General features: G+C 47.6%; 1 protein-coding gene across 1 annotated transcript in view; it reads right to left on the reverse strand.

Moving 5' to 3' along the window:
• LOC149354158 (translocon-associated protein subunit alpha-like) overlaps window positions 1-14,288 on the reverse strand; it is a 35,222-nt gene that overhangs the window by 9,588 nt on the left and 11,346 nt on the right. Inside the window, exon 5 of the mRNA XM_089575940.1 lies at window positions 9,834-9,965. Coding sequence (XP_089432066.1) covers window positions 9,834-9,965 — 132 coding nt within the window. The remainder of the gene's footprint in view (window positions 1-9,833; window positions 9,966-14,288) is intronic.

The raw sequence follows: 14,288 nt of genomic DNA on the forward strand, positions 1-14,288 counted from the left end.
TTAATCGTGCTGTTTATCCACGATATGCCCTGAATGACTAGCTGACAGTTATCAACTGATATTAAAAGCTGCAAGTCATGTACATTCTTGCGTGCAGCGAAGCCAGCCAGTTTTGCTGCCGAGTTGAGGCAGCTCGGTTATCTCACGGCGCAGAAGAATTCTGCTGCAAACTTCATGCACAATACGCGCTCCACAAAGATAAGTGGTCGCTGACGCATTCAACAACGTACAAATATGTTACGGATCACTAACAGTTCAGGCCGGGTACCTCACGGCGCACCGTTACACTGCGCGAGCTGGCCTGAAACGACCGCAAACATGGCCCGCTTGCCGCGACGACGCTCGCGCCGTCTGGTAGCGCGGCCTCAGTGAATACCTCCTATACCGTGTTCTGCAACTTTATCGGCACAGGTTTGAAAAATTCTCCCGCCACAACCGTTGGCTCGTTTGTGGTGAAACCGCGCACAAAGCTTCCTTATTGTTGTCCGTATTAAGGCATAGTAAGTATAAAAGTGGTACTTACCAGGTTTGGTCATGCGAGATGCGAAACCAGAAGCACCCGTGTTGAGATCGAGCCGTCGTCGTCGAATTTCTGCCGAAATGTACTGGTGGCGCCATCTGGCATCGCTGAAGGAAAGCACCGCGACGAAAGCGCCGAGGCGAGCGCTGCAGCGAGCGTGGCAGCTTGATTTGAATGCGTCGTTCGGGCCATGTCGTCTCAGGTATCGCTTTTATAGTGCTTTACAATGCCGGCAATGTAAACCATAGACCGCTTCCAGGGTTATCTATGACGACTTACGCAATAAAAGTAAACAGCATGCGTTAGTCTTCTCGAGCACTGTAGCAGAACGAGAACATTGCCTTTTCTCGGCATGCATGCTCTGTAGTCGCAAGGGGAATATGCCGGCGTTTGAACAGGAAAACAATGATAAGTCAGTGGCGGCATAAGGTGTGAAACGAGAAAAAAAGACGCTTTGTTGAGCCATTAGCAGGCAGAAGTTCGTGCTATAAAGTGCTCAGTTGTTTCAGTCCTCGAAGTGACCGCCGGCAGCGTCGACACACCGCTGCAGCCTCTGGGCGTATTCCTCAAAGACGGCAGCACGCATCTCGTCAGTGATTGTGGTGAACTCTTCTGAGATGCGCTTTTTCAGTTCTTCGACACTGCCGATGCTTCCAGCGCGGTACACCCTTGACTTGATGTAGCCCCACACGAAGAAATCGCAAGGCGACAAGTCTGGCAAGCGTGGTGGCCACGGCATATTGGGGCATCCTCGCCCCATCCACCGACCTGGAAACTGCTCGTCTAGCCACTTACGCACTTTGGCAGCGTAGTGGGCAGGGGCACCATCTTGCTGGAACCTGCAAATCTCTTGCTGCATATGGCATTCAACCAGCTCCGGCAGGAATTCATCTTTCAAAATGCTTTTATAGGACTCAGCTGTTACTGTTTCTGGAAAAAAAAACGGGCCGATCACTCCCTCACACCAAATTCCACACCACACAACGATGCGTGGGGAGTTCACCGCCCTTGTGTGGATGAAACGAGGGTTCTCCTTTGCCCAAAAACTAGTGTTTTGCCTGTTCACGCGCCCGTCAACATGAAAAACCGCTTCGTCACTGAAAACCAAGAAGTCGAGGTGTCCACAGTCCGCAATGATCCGCTGCTGCTCAGACTGGCAGAATGCTACTCTCATGATCTTATCTGCCGGGCTTAGATTTTGGTGCACCTGCACCCTATAAGGCCGCCATCCCCTCTTTCTTAGAGCCCGGCTCACGGTCGACGAATGGACTCCAAACATCAGCCCAGCACGAGTGGAGGTCATATGGGGATCACTTTCAAACGCCCCCTCAAGTGCATCACTAATCCCGTTGTGCCTCCTGAGTTTGCAACTTCTCACTTGCCTCAAGACCGACCCGGTTTCTTCGAACCTGCGCCGCCATTTAGAAACTGCGTATCTAGACGGTGGTCGACGACGAAACTTCAGTTTGAACTGCTGGCGGACGTAGCTCATGGAGTCCGACTTTATCAGCCACACTACCGCCTGCGCCTTCTCCTTGGTAGTGTATGTCGGCATAATGCAGCTCTACACTCCACAGCAGAACGAAGCAAGCACGACTGAGAAAGCAGAAAAGAATACTAAAATCCAGCACCACAAACCAGAATGCAAACCAAACTCTTCTGTTTCTCTGAATAGAGCCGCGAAAGCAGACGGCAGAAATACGAGGATACAATGGACAACATATCTTTTATTGGTAAATCACCGTCAAGTCATTTAATTTGTTTACGATAGTTTTCAAAATGCGTTGGCCGAAAAATATTTCACGCGCTTAAGCAGACGACATGGCCCGAACGACGCATTCAAATCAAGCCGCCACGCTCGCTGCAGCGCTCGCCTCGGCGCTTCCGTCGCGGCGCTTTCCTTCAGCGATGCCAGATGGCGCCACCAGTACATTTTGGCAGAAATTCGATGACGACGGCTCGATCTCAACACGGGTGCTTCTGGTTTCGCATCTCGCGTGACCAAACCTGGTAAGTACCACTTTTATACTTACTATGCCTTAAAACGGACAACAATAAGGAAGCTTTGTGCGCGGTTTCACCACAAACGAGCCAACGGTTGTGGCGGGAGAATTTTTCAAACCTGTGCCGATAAAGTTGCAGAACACGGTATATCAGTGGTTTTTAACTACTACATACCTGTCAGGCTAAAAAAACCGCCGCCTGTGAAAAAATGATGCGGCATTTGGTGCAAATTATCATCTCAATCCCATTTCATAACGGCCCAACAAGGTAAACAAAAAAATGAAATGAAGCTATACTCCAAGCCTTTTTTTTTTCTTTTTTATGCTCTTGCTCCTCAGTTCAGAACCAGTCCTCTGGCATAAATGCACTGTACTAGCAAGACCTGCGCCATTATTAATGCGGTTTCAAGTTAACTGTGTTAGAGGTGGCACACGACTTGCACACAAAAAGTACTGTATTAGCAGAACTATAAGTCTACCTTTTTTTTTTTTTTCCATTTTGAAATTACGAACTTGGGGGGACGACCAACAATCAAAACCAAAGCATGGCACCATTAATAAAGGCGAGACAAGCGAGATAGCAGGGATGCTATAGTGTGGTTCGTCATTCGGCTATTTTGCACGCTTGTTTGGAAGGTTTTTTTTCCTTTTTACTTTTACTGCGCACTTGCCACTCATGGGAGTGCTGACAGTTGATGGAAAGGCCGCAGTTCCTACCGTGGCGGCACCGCCACTCAGAACAACAGCGCTTCTGGGGAGTGTTGTTAGCTGATAGAGCTGCAGACACTGCTTACGCATAGTTTCTCTTTCGCTCCGTTAGCCACATTTGACTTCACTGCTGGCCACGTTTTACCAGTTTTTATTGTCGTGCTTTGTCAATCATTACGAATGTTCAGACTCTGGTAAGCATTTGGAGCTTGTTCATGGCTACATTCAAGAGGTTTGGTTTATGGGGGTTTAACGTCCCAAAGCGACTCAGGCTATGAGGGTCGCCGTAGTGAAGGGCTCTGGAAATTTCGACCACCTCGGGTTCTTTAACGTGCACTGACATCGCACAATACACGGGCCTCTATAATTTTGCCTCCATCGAAATTTGGCTGCTGCAGCTGGGGTCGAACCCATGTCATTGAAGTCAGCAGCCGAGTGCCACAACCACTGAGCCATCGCGGCGACTACATTCAAAAGAGCCGTCATTCTTAATGGCGAACAACTGAGTGCCCGGCCCCAAGTTCGACGCTTTGGAATGTGTGATGCAGGTGTGGTGGCTGCAGCACGGAAAATTTTCAGTTGCTACACACAATGCCATTGTGTCGTTGTTTGCTGTGTGGTTGTTTGCAATGTGCAGGATTTCACTGGACAACGACATGCTGAGGGACTGAAGCAGCGATGACGATGGCACAAGTGTGGATGAGTAGTTCAGTGACTAATTCCTTTTCCTTGCGAAGAGAGATGCCCAGTGCGTGGTTCGAGCCTCCAGCCGCGCTCGTGTGCTTTCAAACCAATATAAGTAGCATGCTCACAGCTCACATAGTTATTGTGCTGACAACTACGATACAAACACCAGCACTGTACTGCACTCCTTCAACTAGTGCGCACCTGGCGCCCACCGCCACCCGACAGCGGGCCGCAGCAGATGCGCGCACGGACACGGGTTGGCGCGCGCAGACCAGTGCAGCGGGAAAACTAGTGAGAGCCGCAGCTGACTCGGGTCAGCGGCGGTGGTTACTCGGCGGGTTTCGCCGGGTGCTCGCAGGTTCCACAAGGGCAGAGTGCGAGGCTCTCAGCTTGCGATGTGTCGGCAAAGGCCTCGGGGACAGCGAATAACAGTGCTGACATAGCTTTCCGCTTGCGCCTCCCCGTGTTCCGCCCTCGTCGCACACCTGTCTCGAACTCTCCCGCGCCCCGCGACTGGCCCCGGACAAGCACAACTTTGCACATACGTCATGCCCCCGCAGCCCAATCAGCGGATCACATAGCACGACACCATGGAGCGCAGCCGAGATCCCCGTGCGACTGGAGGGCCCTAGCAGGTGGTCGGGCGGTGTCCAGAGCTGCACCATGCCTCCATTAGCGAATGGGGTTTCGCAGCAGTCGAAAAAGGGACCGCACAGGCTGCCCTAGAGACAGTGCGAATCCCCACGGGTTCAGAAATGAAAGTGCACCAGGATGCGACCATGTGGAATCTATCAGGCATACTATGTCTGCATTAGCATTTCAGTGCCGCACTTTTGCATCAAGATATTATGCTCGCGAATTATTAGTGCCCACACTAATATCATGGTTCAATTTACTTTTGATGTAACTCCAAAGATTCCTTTCCTCCAGTTCAATAAGATTTCTTGTGTCAGTGCCTTCACTTGCCCAGAACTGTAGCAAAATTTCTATCTTTCCATGGTATTTTGTTCAGTTAAAAGGTGAACAAAATGAATTCTTTTCGAACAGAAAAAGGTATGGTACAGTACGTAGGGTTCAATGTTCTGAAGCTGTGCATGAACAAGGGGGAACAGCAGAGTGAAGGGCTTTGGATTAATTTCGACCACCTGTGGTTCTTTAATGCGACATCGCAGGGCACACTGGTGTTTTTGCCTTTTGCCCCCACCAAAAAATTATGTAATTCATTTACCATCGAGACTGGCTTCGCAAGTTTAGATGGAGTTTTCTGCTAGCCAAACATGCATGCATGAACCACACGCATAAACCTTGAACACTGAACACTGCAGACAAGGTTCATATACTTCATATGAGAATTATCCAGATGCTGATAAAAACATTGCAGGCCATTTATGTTCTTGCTGGTTTCAAAGTCCAAAATACAAGGGTTCTCAAGGACTTTCAAGGCTTCATCAATAATTTTTTCAAGGACTAATGAACAGAATGGTTTACCAAAGCAACATATGCTACATGTCGCAAAATTTAACTTTCACTTCACAAGAATCTCGTTCTAACAAAAATGCACAAGCTAAATTGCTTTTAGTCTTGGCTTTCCATTTTGCCCCCTCCTAAGCTCAACAGTGAAGCTGACAATGTCTTGCACCTCTCCTTTTGCAGTCTTCCTCAGACTCTTGGGCATTATGATATTTATCGAACTCAGGTCAGCGGTAGTTTCTAATTTCTCAGTATAAACATCTGTTGATGCATTCAACTCGATAAAAACTGAACTTTTTTTTTTCTCTCCACAAATCTTCAATTTCTCCACGAAGACGATGCTTTTTATTTATGAGCTGTTTTGAATCTCCGATGTCTGAAATTCCATTCTGATCTGCAGATGAATGCAACCTCATTACAACAAACATGGGCATTATGAATTATTCGCTATATCAAACTGTTCCTTAATATTTTCAACAAACTCATGCATTTCGTACCCTACATATCAAACGCGGTCTCCCATAAAACGGATATATCAAACTGCCGAGTGCCAATCAGTGGCCGGTAAGATGACATGCCAAAGGCTATGTCTCACTACACGGGTGACTGGTGGTGGAGTGGCAAGTGTTTGCGCCACGGTTCATGCTTTACGTCGCTTTGCCAACAACGACACAGAAGATACAGCAGCAAGAAAAGCTGGTAGCCAGGCATTCGGCACCTGTTCACTCCTCTTGCACCTGCCGATAACGCCCCGGAACCAGCAACACACTCAGTTCTTGTAGCTTTCCAGCGGCCGGAGAACAGGTGGTGAAAACGGCGATACGTTCGTCCCGGCGTCCAATTTTTTACGCAACACCACTGCAATGAGAGGAAGCCAACCTAGCTGGTATTATTGATGCCGCTGCGTGCTGCGGTGCAGTGCAGCTCAGCCAACATAACTAGTGCTTGCCGCTATTTTGTTTTGCGGCCTCCGCATTCGACACGAGCGGCTTGAGATGGTGCTAAAACTACAGAAAAGGTCTCTACCTGTTGCCCTTCTTTTGCAGACTAAATTTAGCTTCTCCATCAAGAGTTCTTCTGGCGACATTTTATATTATGAATCTCGGCTATATCGAAGTACATTACAATATTTTACCAATTTGCTAAAATGAGGTTTCACTGTATACGCCTGCATGCATTGACTTCCAGTGTTGAGCCGCTCAGTTCTGGATTCAGTCACTGTGGCGTAGGTTTGATGCCCTGCTCCAAATCAAAAAGTGGAATTGTTCACAACATAATGATTTTTCTGTAAAAGAAACAAAATGTAATGGGTGCAAGTGTTCTTTTATAGCTGCCCCCTTTCATCATTATCAGCCTAACTACAGCCACTGCAGGACAAAGGCCACTTGCATATCCTTCCAAGTGACCCCATCCTCTGCCAGCTGCGGCCACCTTATCCCTGGAAACTTCTCGACCTCATGTGCCCACCTGACTCCCTGCCAAAGTCTGCCTCCCCTCTGTTTCAGCTAGGATATCACCAAATCACACTGGTGCCCTGATCCGCTCTCATCTCTTCCTGCTCCTTACGGTTACAGCTACCATTTAAAAATGTGACACCCTTTAGCACGCCATAAACCAAGGATTTTTCAAGGACCAACAGAAATACTAGGACTTTTAAGAGCCCTTGAAAACACCTTTTTTTTACACTCAAAGGTTTTCAAGGACACATATCGACCCTGAAGCCTGCAACTTAGCAGACACCTCATTAACTCTTTCCTTACCACGCCACTGTGCTTCGATCACCGGTGATCGAAAAATTTGAAGCGCTATGGCAGCGCGACCGCGGCCGCTACGGACTTGCTGAGTCATTCGGTTTGTTGTTCACACATTAAACTTCAACTTCCTGTTTAGTTTATATTTTTGCCAAAAAGCGGCAATTTTTGAGACGCGCTTGAAGTTGGGTGTGCGGCGTCGGGCGCTCCGAACAAGCCGTCATCATCGGGAATGGCGCTCGCTCGAAAAAACCCCGTTCCACTCAATTCCGCTGCGTTTGCACCACATATTTTTGATGTATCGATTAGCACGGACCCTGACGACGATGCTGTATCGTCAGGTATTGTTTTGAAGCCCAAACTGGGGCAACGAGAGCCCAGAACGCTCGCCTGTGCGTTCAGATTCCTCGTTCCGGTCTGTTTGTGCGAACCGAAGCTCCTCATTGTAGCCGTTACGGTGATGTGGCGCCATCTAAGTTGTTCTCCAGACACTACAGTTTCGGTTTCTGCGTAGAGAGCAATTTTCCCACGACGCGCGAATTTTTGAAACGCTCTTGAAGTGGAGGGTACGGCGCGGACGCTCCGTGCATGGCGTCGGGCGCGCAGACGGCGCGCGCTCGGAAAAACCTTGCTGCGCGCAATTCTACTGCGTTGACTGCAATTATTATCTATGCTACGAGTAGTAGAGTCTCTGGTGACGATGTTGCATTGTCGGATTTTGGTTCAGACGCTGTAACTGCGCAAACCGTTCCCGGAACGTTGGCCTGATAGTTTCGCTTTCTTTTTCCTGTCCGCTTGTGCGGACGCATCTGGTTTGTTGTTCAGACGGTTAGTTCCATTTTCGGCCTAGTTCGTAATTTCCCCGCCAGTCGTGCATTTTTGAAGTGCCCTTGGAGCATAGGCTTATTGCGACATAATACGCGGTGAGGATGGCGTCGCGTCGAGGTCGGGCGCTTCGCGCGCTCGGAAGAGTCCCGCTGCACGTGATTCTCCAGCCTCTGCAGCTGATTTTCAAGATCCTCCGAGCAGCAGTGCCTCGGACGAAGATGTTGTAACGTCGGATTTCGATTCTGCAGCTACATCGCAGCTATACTTATCGCATACTATATATCGCAATATCACACCTATACTTGTTGTGTTTTATATTTTTTTTTAATTTTTGACGTAAATTAAATACGTTTTGATTTGTATTTTTTAAACCACGCTTACCAAGCTTTCGTTTGGCGCATAACATTACACTTCCATTTTTTTTTGTTGGACTGTAAAAATCATATAAAGGGCACTCTCAAACGAGCCTTTTCAAGAGGCATGAAGAAAAAAAATTCTAGCTCGAAAACTATTCAAGTTATAATTTTCAAACTTTAATGCCATGTTTTAGAAAGAATTTGAATTGTTTTGTAGTTTCTAGAATTTTTTTAGTACAAGTGTTTGGAAAGTTATTCTCATATAAACACAAAACTTTTCTTCTTTTTTACTTTTTGTTGTGTTTACTGATTTTTTTTCACAGCATTTCAAGCAGAATATGTGTTCAAATAAATTTCATTATAAAGCGCATTTTATCTGAATTATTGTTATGCATTTTATATAATTTTATCTATCACACCTTTTCTAAAAAAAAATTTTGTCTGAGACATGTGAAAAATGGTCGTTTTTCCCGTGGTAAGGAAAGAGTTAATAATGATGCTGCCCATTAAATCTACAGTTGCTGCAAGCATACTCAAATACAGTAGTAGAACCTCGCTGAAAAGTTCCTGGTTCACACACTCAAAATTGCAGGCAATAAAAATTTCCCATAGAGTTACACCGATTTTGTTCAGGTTAATACCCAAGTTCCCGTATAACATCGTTTCCTAGCAACTATTTTCAATATTTCAACAAATACTGGTCTTACAATACGTTTAGTGATCAACAGCAGGTGCACAAACACAGGAGCGGGCTGAACTTGGGAACACGTGACACTAATGCATTCATCTGCCGCTGCGACTTCCCTGCAGTGCCTAGGTGCAAAGGGCAAAGCATAAAAAGATGAAGAGTAAAAAAAAAAAAAACAACGCAGTGCCTTAACATACAGGGGCCCGTCTCAGTGGGAATCAGACATGAAGAGAAGAAACACAGCGGATTCTTTGCAGTGCGTAAGGGCAAGAGGGCAAAGCATCACAAGACTACAAGATACGCTTACACACAAGCAGCCCCAGTCTGGGGAACGCAGCATGAAGGGACACAGCAACATCCAGTCACCACAGCAGCTTCCCTGCAGTGCATTGGTGCAACGAACTGACGCGTATGAAAGCAACGAGGAAGATATCCCGGTTACTTACACCACCGCTGTCAACGGACCGGATGCGTTGCAAAGTTTCTTCCGTCCTAAGGGCAACGTAAATATGGGCTGAACTGCGTTAACACTAGAAAAGTGTCTTTTCAGACCTTGTGCCAAGAAATGCTAATCAACACAATTTACATTCTTATGAAGTGAAATTGTAAATAAATGCTCCTGTACCTCAGCAGTTACATTTTTCAAAATCTTCGGCACTTTGAATTATACGTTCTCCCAGAAAACAAGTTTTTCCTGCATTAAAAAAAAAAAAGAAGTACCAATGAGGTGCTTCTGTGTATGTATCTACTGTATTTTATCTTTAACTAATCAGGCATTACCTTCACCAGCGAAAAGATAATGCAGCAAGATGCGATACTTACAGCTCCTCTGTACCGAAGATCCACAGCCGAACCAAAGGTCCTAGCACTGAAGCTCTCACTGGTGAAGAAGCTGTAAGACAGCGTGGCCTGCTGCTTGGGCTTTACCACCCTGTTGCAACCAATGGCAGTGAACTAGAAGCAAAAAGAAATGTGTTATCAATTAAAGTCCCTTTTAAAAGAGAAAAATCAGCCCACTGCATGTATCAAAATAGGATAATGCACAGGCTGTAGGAAAAAATCTTAGTAATAAATCCCATCCCCGACACTTCATTTCAGTCAAGTTCTTAGGACCCAGTGGAGGTGTGTCATGAATTAAGGTGGATAAAGTAGGGAGAGAGAGAACGAAGATGATAAAGAAGAGAAGAAGGTTTATAGAAGAAGGAAGAAGACAAAAGAGACGGCGAAGAATAATAATTATAACAGGACTCGTGGATCATGGTCAGAAGAGAAAGACAAAGCCTTGGGCAAACTGTTCCAGATATCAGTGGTGTTGCAAGGCAGCAAGCAGGCTTTGCATTGTCCCGAGGCCCACTGACCAGGCATGGATGTCACTGGCTTTCACTCCAGTCCTTCCCACCCACTGCACACCCCCGTCAACGGAACGTTATGACCTGCCAGCTGCAGACATTAGTTGCTGCTACGAGGAATCAAAGGGTCTAGCGCCGTGCTACTGCTCATGTGGCACAGACCCACATACCACCACCTCTGCGGGGACCTTATCACTAGAACTAGGTACCTGTATGTGTTCACCGATATGGCATAGCATGTTGAGGCCTCAAGGTTCTTTTTTCCATGCGAGCCAGTTTGTAGGTCTTTGGTTTCAAGCATTAGTACTTTAATCTGCCTTTTTCATACGGCTGTTCAGCACATGCACACCTCTCCTCCACCCTCTCCTGGGCTCCACCGGTTGAAAACAAACTACCAGTTCTAGCGCACATATGCAGTTCATGCCGGTGACAGGTGCAAGCGACACATGGTGGCAGCTGACATGCATCTCTGCACTTTGCGAATTGTCTGTCGTATGAAATGTTTTGTCCCCTGTGCAACCACCTGATCTGTCTCTTCAGATTATAATCCACTCACACAAAGAATGAAGCTTAGCAACTTTGTGACATTTGATGGGAGGCTCATCAAAAATAGTGACGAAGTTGGGAAGCCTTCTGCACGAGAGTGAGCCATAAGCTGAAGAGTCGGCCAAGTGATTGTATATGGAATGAAACATTTTATATGACACACAATTCACGAAGCACATATACAGTGGAACCTCGATTATACGTCCCCCGGTCATGCGACGACCCGCATTTTGCGACGAATTTGTGCGGTCCCGGCAAAACCCCCATAGAGACAATGCATTAAAAACCTCGGTTATACGACGCAAATTTGAGAAGGACCCCGCTTCGTACGACGGCTGGCTCGTACCGTCCGTCAAAAAAGGTCGTCAGCAAACGCAGGCCGGGATGTACCGTATTTTCGCGATTCTAATCACCCCCCCCCCCCCCGCCCCCTATTTTCGGAAAAAAAATTTCTGAAAAAAAAAAAAAACTTTGCATGCGAATATAAGCACCCCCGTTTTTGCGCGGAAGAGAGCGTTGCCGAGGCCGCCAAGTGCACTTGCTCTCTTTTTCGTCGAGCCTGTGCAGTCGGAGTCCCCGTTGCGACTGAGAGAAGGATGAAAAGGAAAGCGCACCGGCCCGCCTACTGGCGTGAGCCAAGCCACCACCGCTGCCGAGGAGAGTTAAAAGATCAGAGGAAAGATAAAGAGAAAAGATAAGACGCGCGTCCCAGCAACAGATGCGTCTCCAGGAGCCGACGCTGATGAAAAAACAGATAAGCGGGCGAGGCCGCGCTCGCCCAAGCGAGGACAGCGGCGTCCACGGCGCTTTTTGTAATGGAAGTAATGGATGCTTGCGCCCCACGATAAAACTTCCGAAGTGGACAACGATGCAGAGGTTTGCGCTCCCATTCCTAGTTACGCAGACGTGTTGCAGAGCGTCGACAACATCCGACGCTTTGCTTGCGCGCGCGACGATGTTGTCGACCTACTGCCAGACGTGGCAGCCCTCGAAAGAAAGTTGATGCGCCGAGGTTGGGCAAAGGTGCAAAAAAAAAAAAAATACCGATTTTTTTTAAACGGTAATAAAGATTTTTTTGCAAATCTGTTTCAAACAAATGCTGGGTTTTGTCTTTTTTAATCTGATTGGCGTACTTGCCGCGGGCTTGAAGCCGGTCAACAGTTTTCGGCGCAAGGCCGAGCGCCACTGGCCGCATTCTTTGATTTTCGATTATACGACACCCGGATTATACGACGGTTTCGCGCGGTCCCCTGAACGTCGTATAATCGAGGTTCCACTGTATATGCCACACCAAACGAAGAAGAAAACTGCTACTGACAATAAGCCAATGAAGTCCAAATGCTTGAAACCAAATGTTTAACAAACTAGCGGGGGTAGAAAAAGACACGTGACTCTACTTGCTGCGTTGCACTGCTGAAGATGTACAGGTACCTATTTCCAGTGACGAGGCTCCGGCAGAGGTGGTGCTAGCGAGTCTGCACCAAGTCAGCAGTACCACGGCACTGGAAACGGATTTCTAGTAGTAACGACAAAGGTCCACGGCCAGCAGTTCACCACATCAATGACTGGAGCCACTCACTTCGGGCCTATGTTGTGCTGACACGAGTCTGTGCAACGGACCAGCACAGAAGCGAGTGGCATCCACGCCCGGCTGTTAGGCCTAGGGACATCACGAAGACAGCTTGCTCCCTTGCAGCACCATTGACATTTGGAACAGCCTGCCCCCAGGGCAAGTCACCTCTTCTCTCACAGTGCAACACTACTTAAGGGCATGTTTCCCGATTCTGTGGCATTGGAGACAATGACACAGAAGACTGACAGCGAGGGAATGAGAAGAGGAAGGCTGAGATGCCCTGTTACTCAGCTGGCTGAACACAATACAGTAGACTTGAACATCAAGGGACCAGAAATTCTGTTCACCTTATCAGAAGCGCCCCCAAAGAGAGAGAGAGAGGAGATATGTCAGCATGCTATGCATGTCGAAATATGTGCTACATGAAAAAAATAACTGACCACTTAGAGTGGTAAGGCCGAATGTGAATTAGATGAGCACTTCGGTTTTCACTTCGGTTCGAGCCTCGGTTTTCAAGGTCAACCAGGGCTTCAGACAAAGACTGCCAAAAATGGTGAGGGGGGCTCCGCCTTAACTGTATCACCCGATGGCTTTAATAGGTTGATGCCCATTTATGCGGAACTGGTCATTCTACTTTACACTCTTGACCGCTGGGAGACCTCATACCACTGCTGGCACAGTGGTGCAGCGGTTACGCAATGCGCCACGGCTCTGTGATGGCAGCTGCTGCCACTGGCGAGGCTTGTGTGACCCAGCTTGCTCTCCCTGAGCAATCCACGTCGCCAGACAGACAGTGGTGAAATCGGTGAGTGCGGTTCTTTGTGCTAGCGCAGTAAAAAATAAATACAACGGCCCTGCGGTGGGAGGATAATTGCACACGGAACATAAATGGCATTATGCATGAGGTAGGCTAAACACTGAGGGCATGGAACACGTTATCCCTCTTAAAAATCGCACTGGGCTAATTTTCTTCTTTTCAATCTTTTTCGCTCTCTTTTAGAGAGACTTCTATTTGTTATTTTTTGTTCCCGGCAATTTCTGAGGCTCCAACTGCTCTCAAGGTGCCGCCCACCTGGGTAGACGTGCATCTCTCTCTTATCTCGATCCTTCTGCAGTGTAGCCGTTGTCAACTTTACGGGCAGGTGCACCATGTGCCTCAGTCACAGTTAAGTACGGCTCCAAACTGTTTAAGCTTTAAGTCAACCAATGATCTACTCCACCCCCACACGCCTTTTAGTCTGCCGGTGCCAATGTGTCGCAGGTGACGCATGCACGGTGCAGAGATCTGGAATCTGCACCCCACCCATGCAACAGCAAAGGTGCCTTGCAAGACAGGTTCCCCGCACAATGCCGTGAAGTTGGGGAGAAGTCTTCCTGTCAGGGTGTGCTCACTGCAGGAAAGCTTTTTATATACTTTTCCTTTGTTCGACAGTGTTGCACAGACGCTCCGCGAATATCGTTGCATGGGGTTGCTGGGGTTCGCAGTTGCTATGAAAGATCACGTCTTAACTGAATCACGCACGAAACAGTTCGTCTTTAGGAGACTTTCTTAAAAAAAAACACTAAATCCTAATGGGAAAAAACCACATGGTATCGCATTACTCATCTTACCCGAGAATTTGTCTTAACCGAGTTCGTCTAAACAGGAGTCTAGTGTATCTGTGTGCAGCAGAACAAAGCAGCACTTGCGCAAACTGCCGCTCCTTGGGTCTGTGGTATCCTTGGTGCATTGTGGCACACGAAACATTACGGCAAAAACGTGAAAGCGAGAAAACTCTGCTTCCATGCCGTGAGAGCCGAGGCTCAACG

The sequence above is a fragment of the Amblyomma mixtum genome, chromosome 3 (genome assembly GCF_055824585.1).
Source record: "Amblyomma mixtum isolate Tamu chromosome 3, ASM5582458v1, whole genome shotgun sequence".
Taxonomy (NCBI): Eukaryota; Metazoa; Arthropoda; class Arachnida; order Ixodida; family Ixodidae; genus Amblyomma; species Amblyomma mixtum.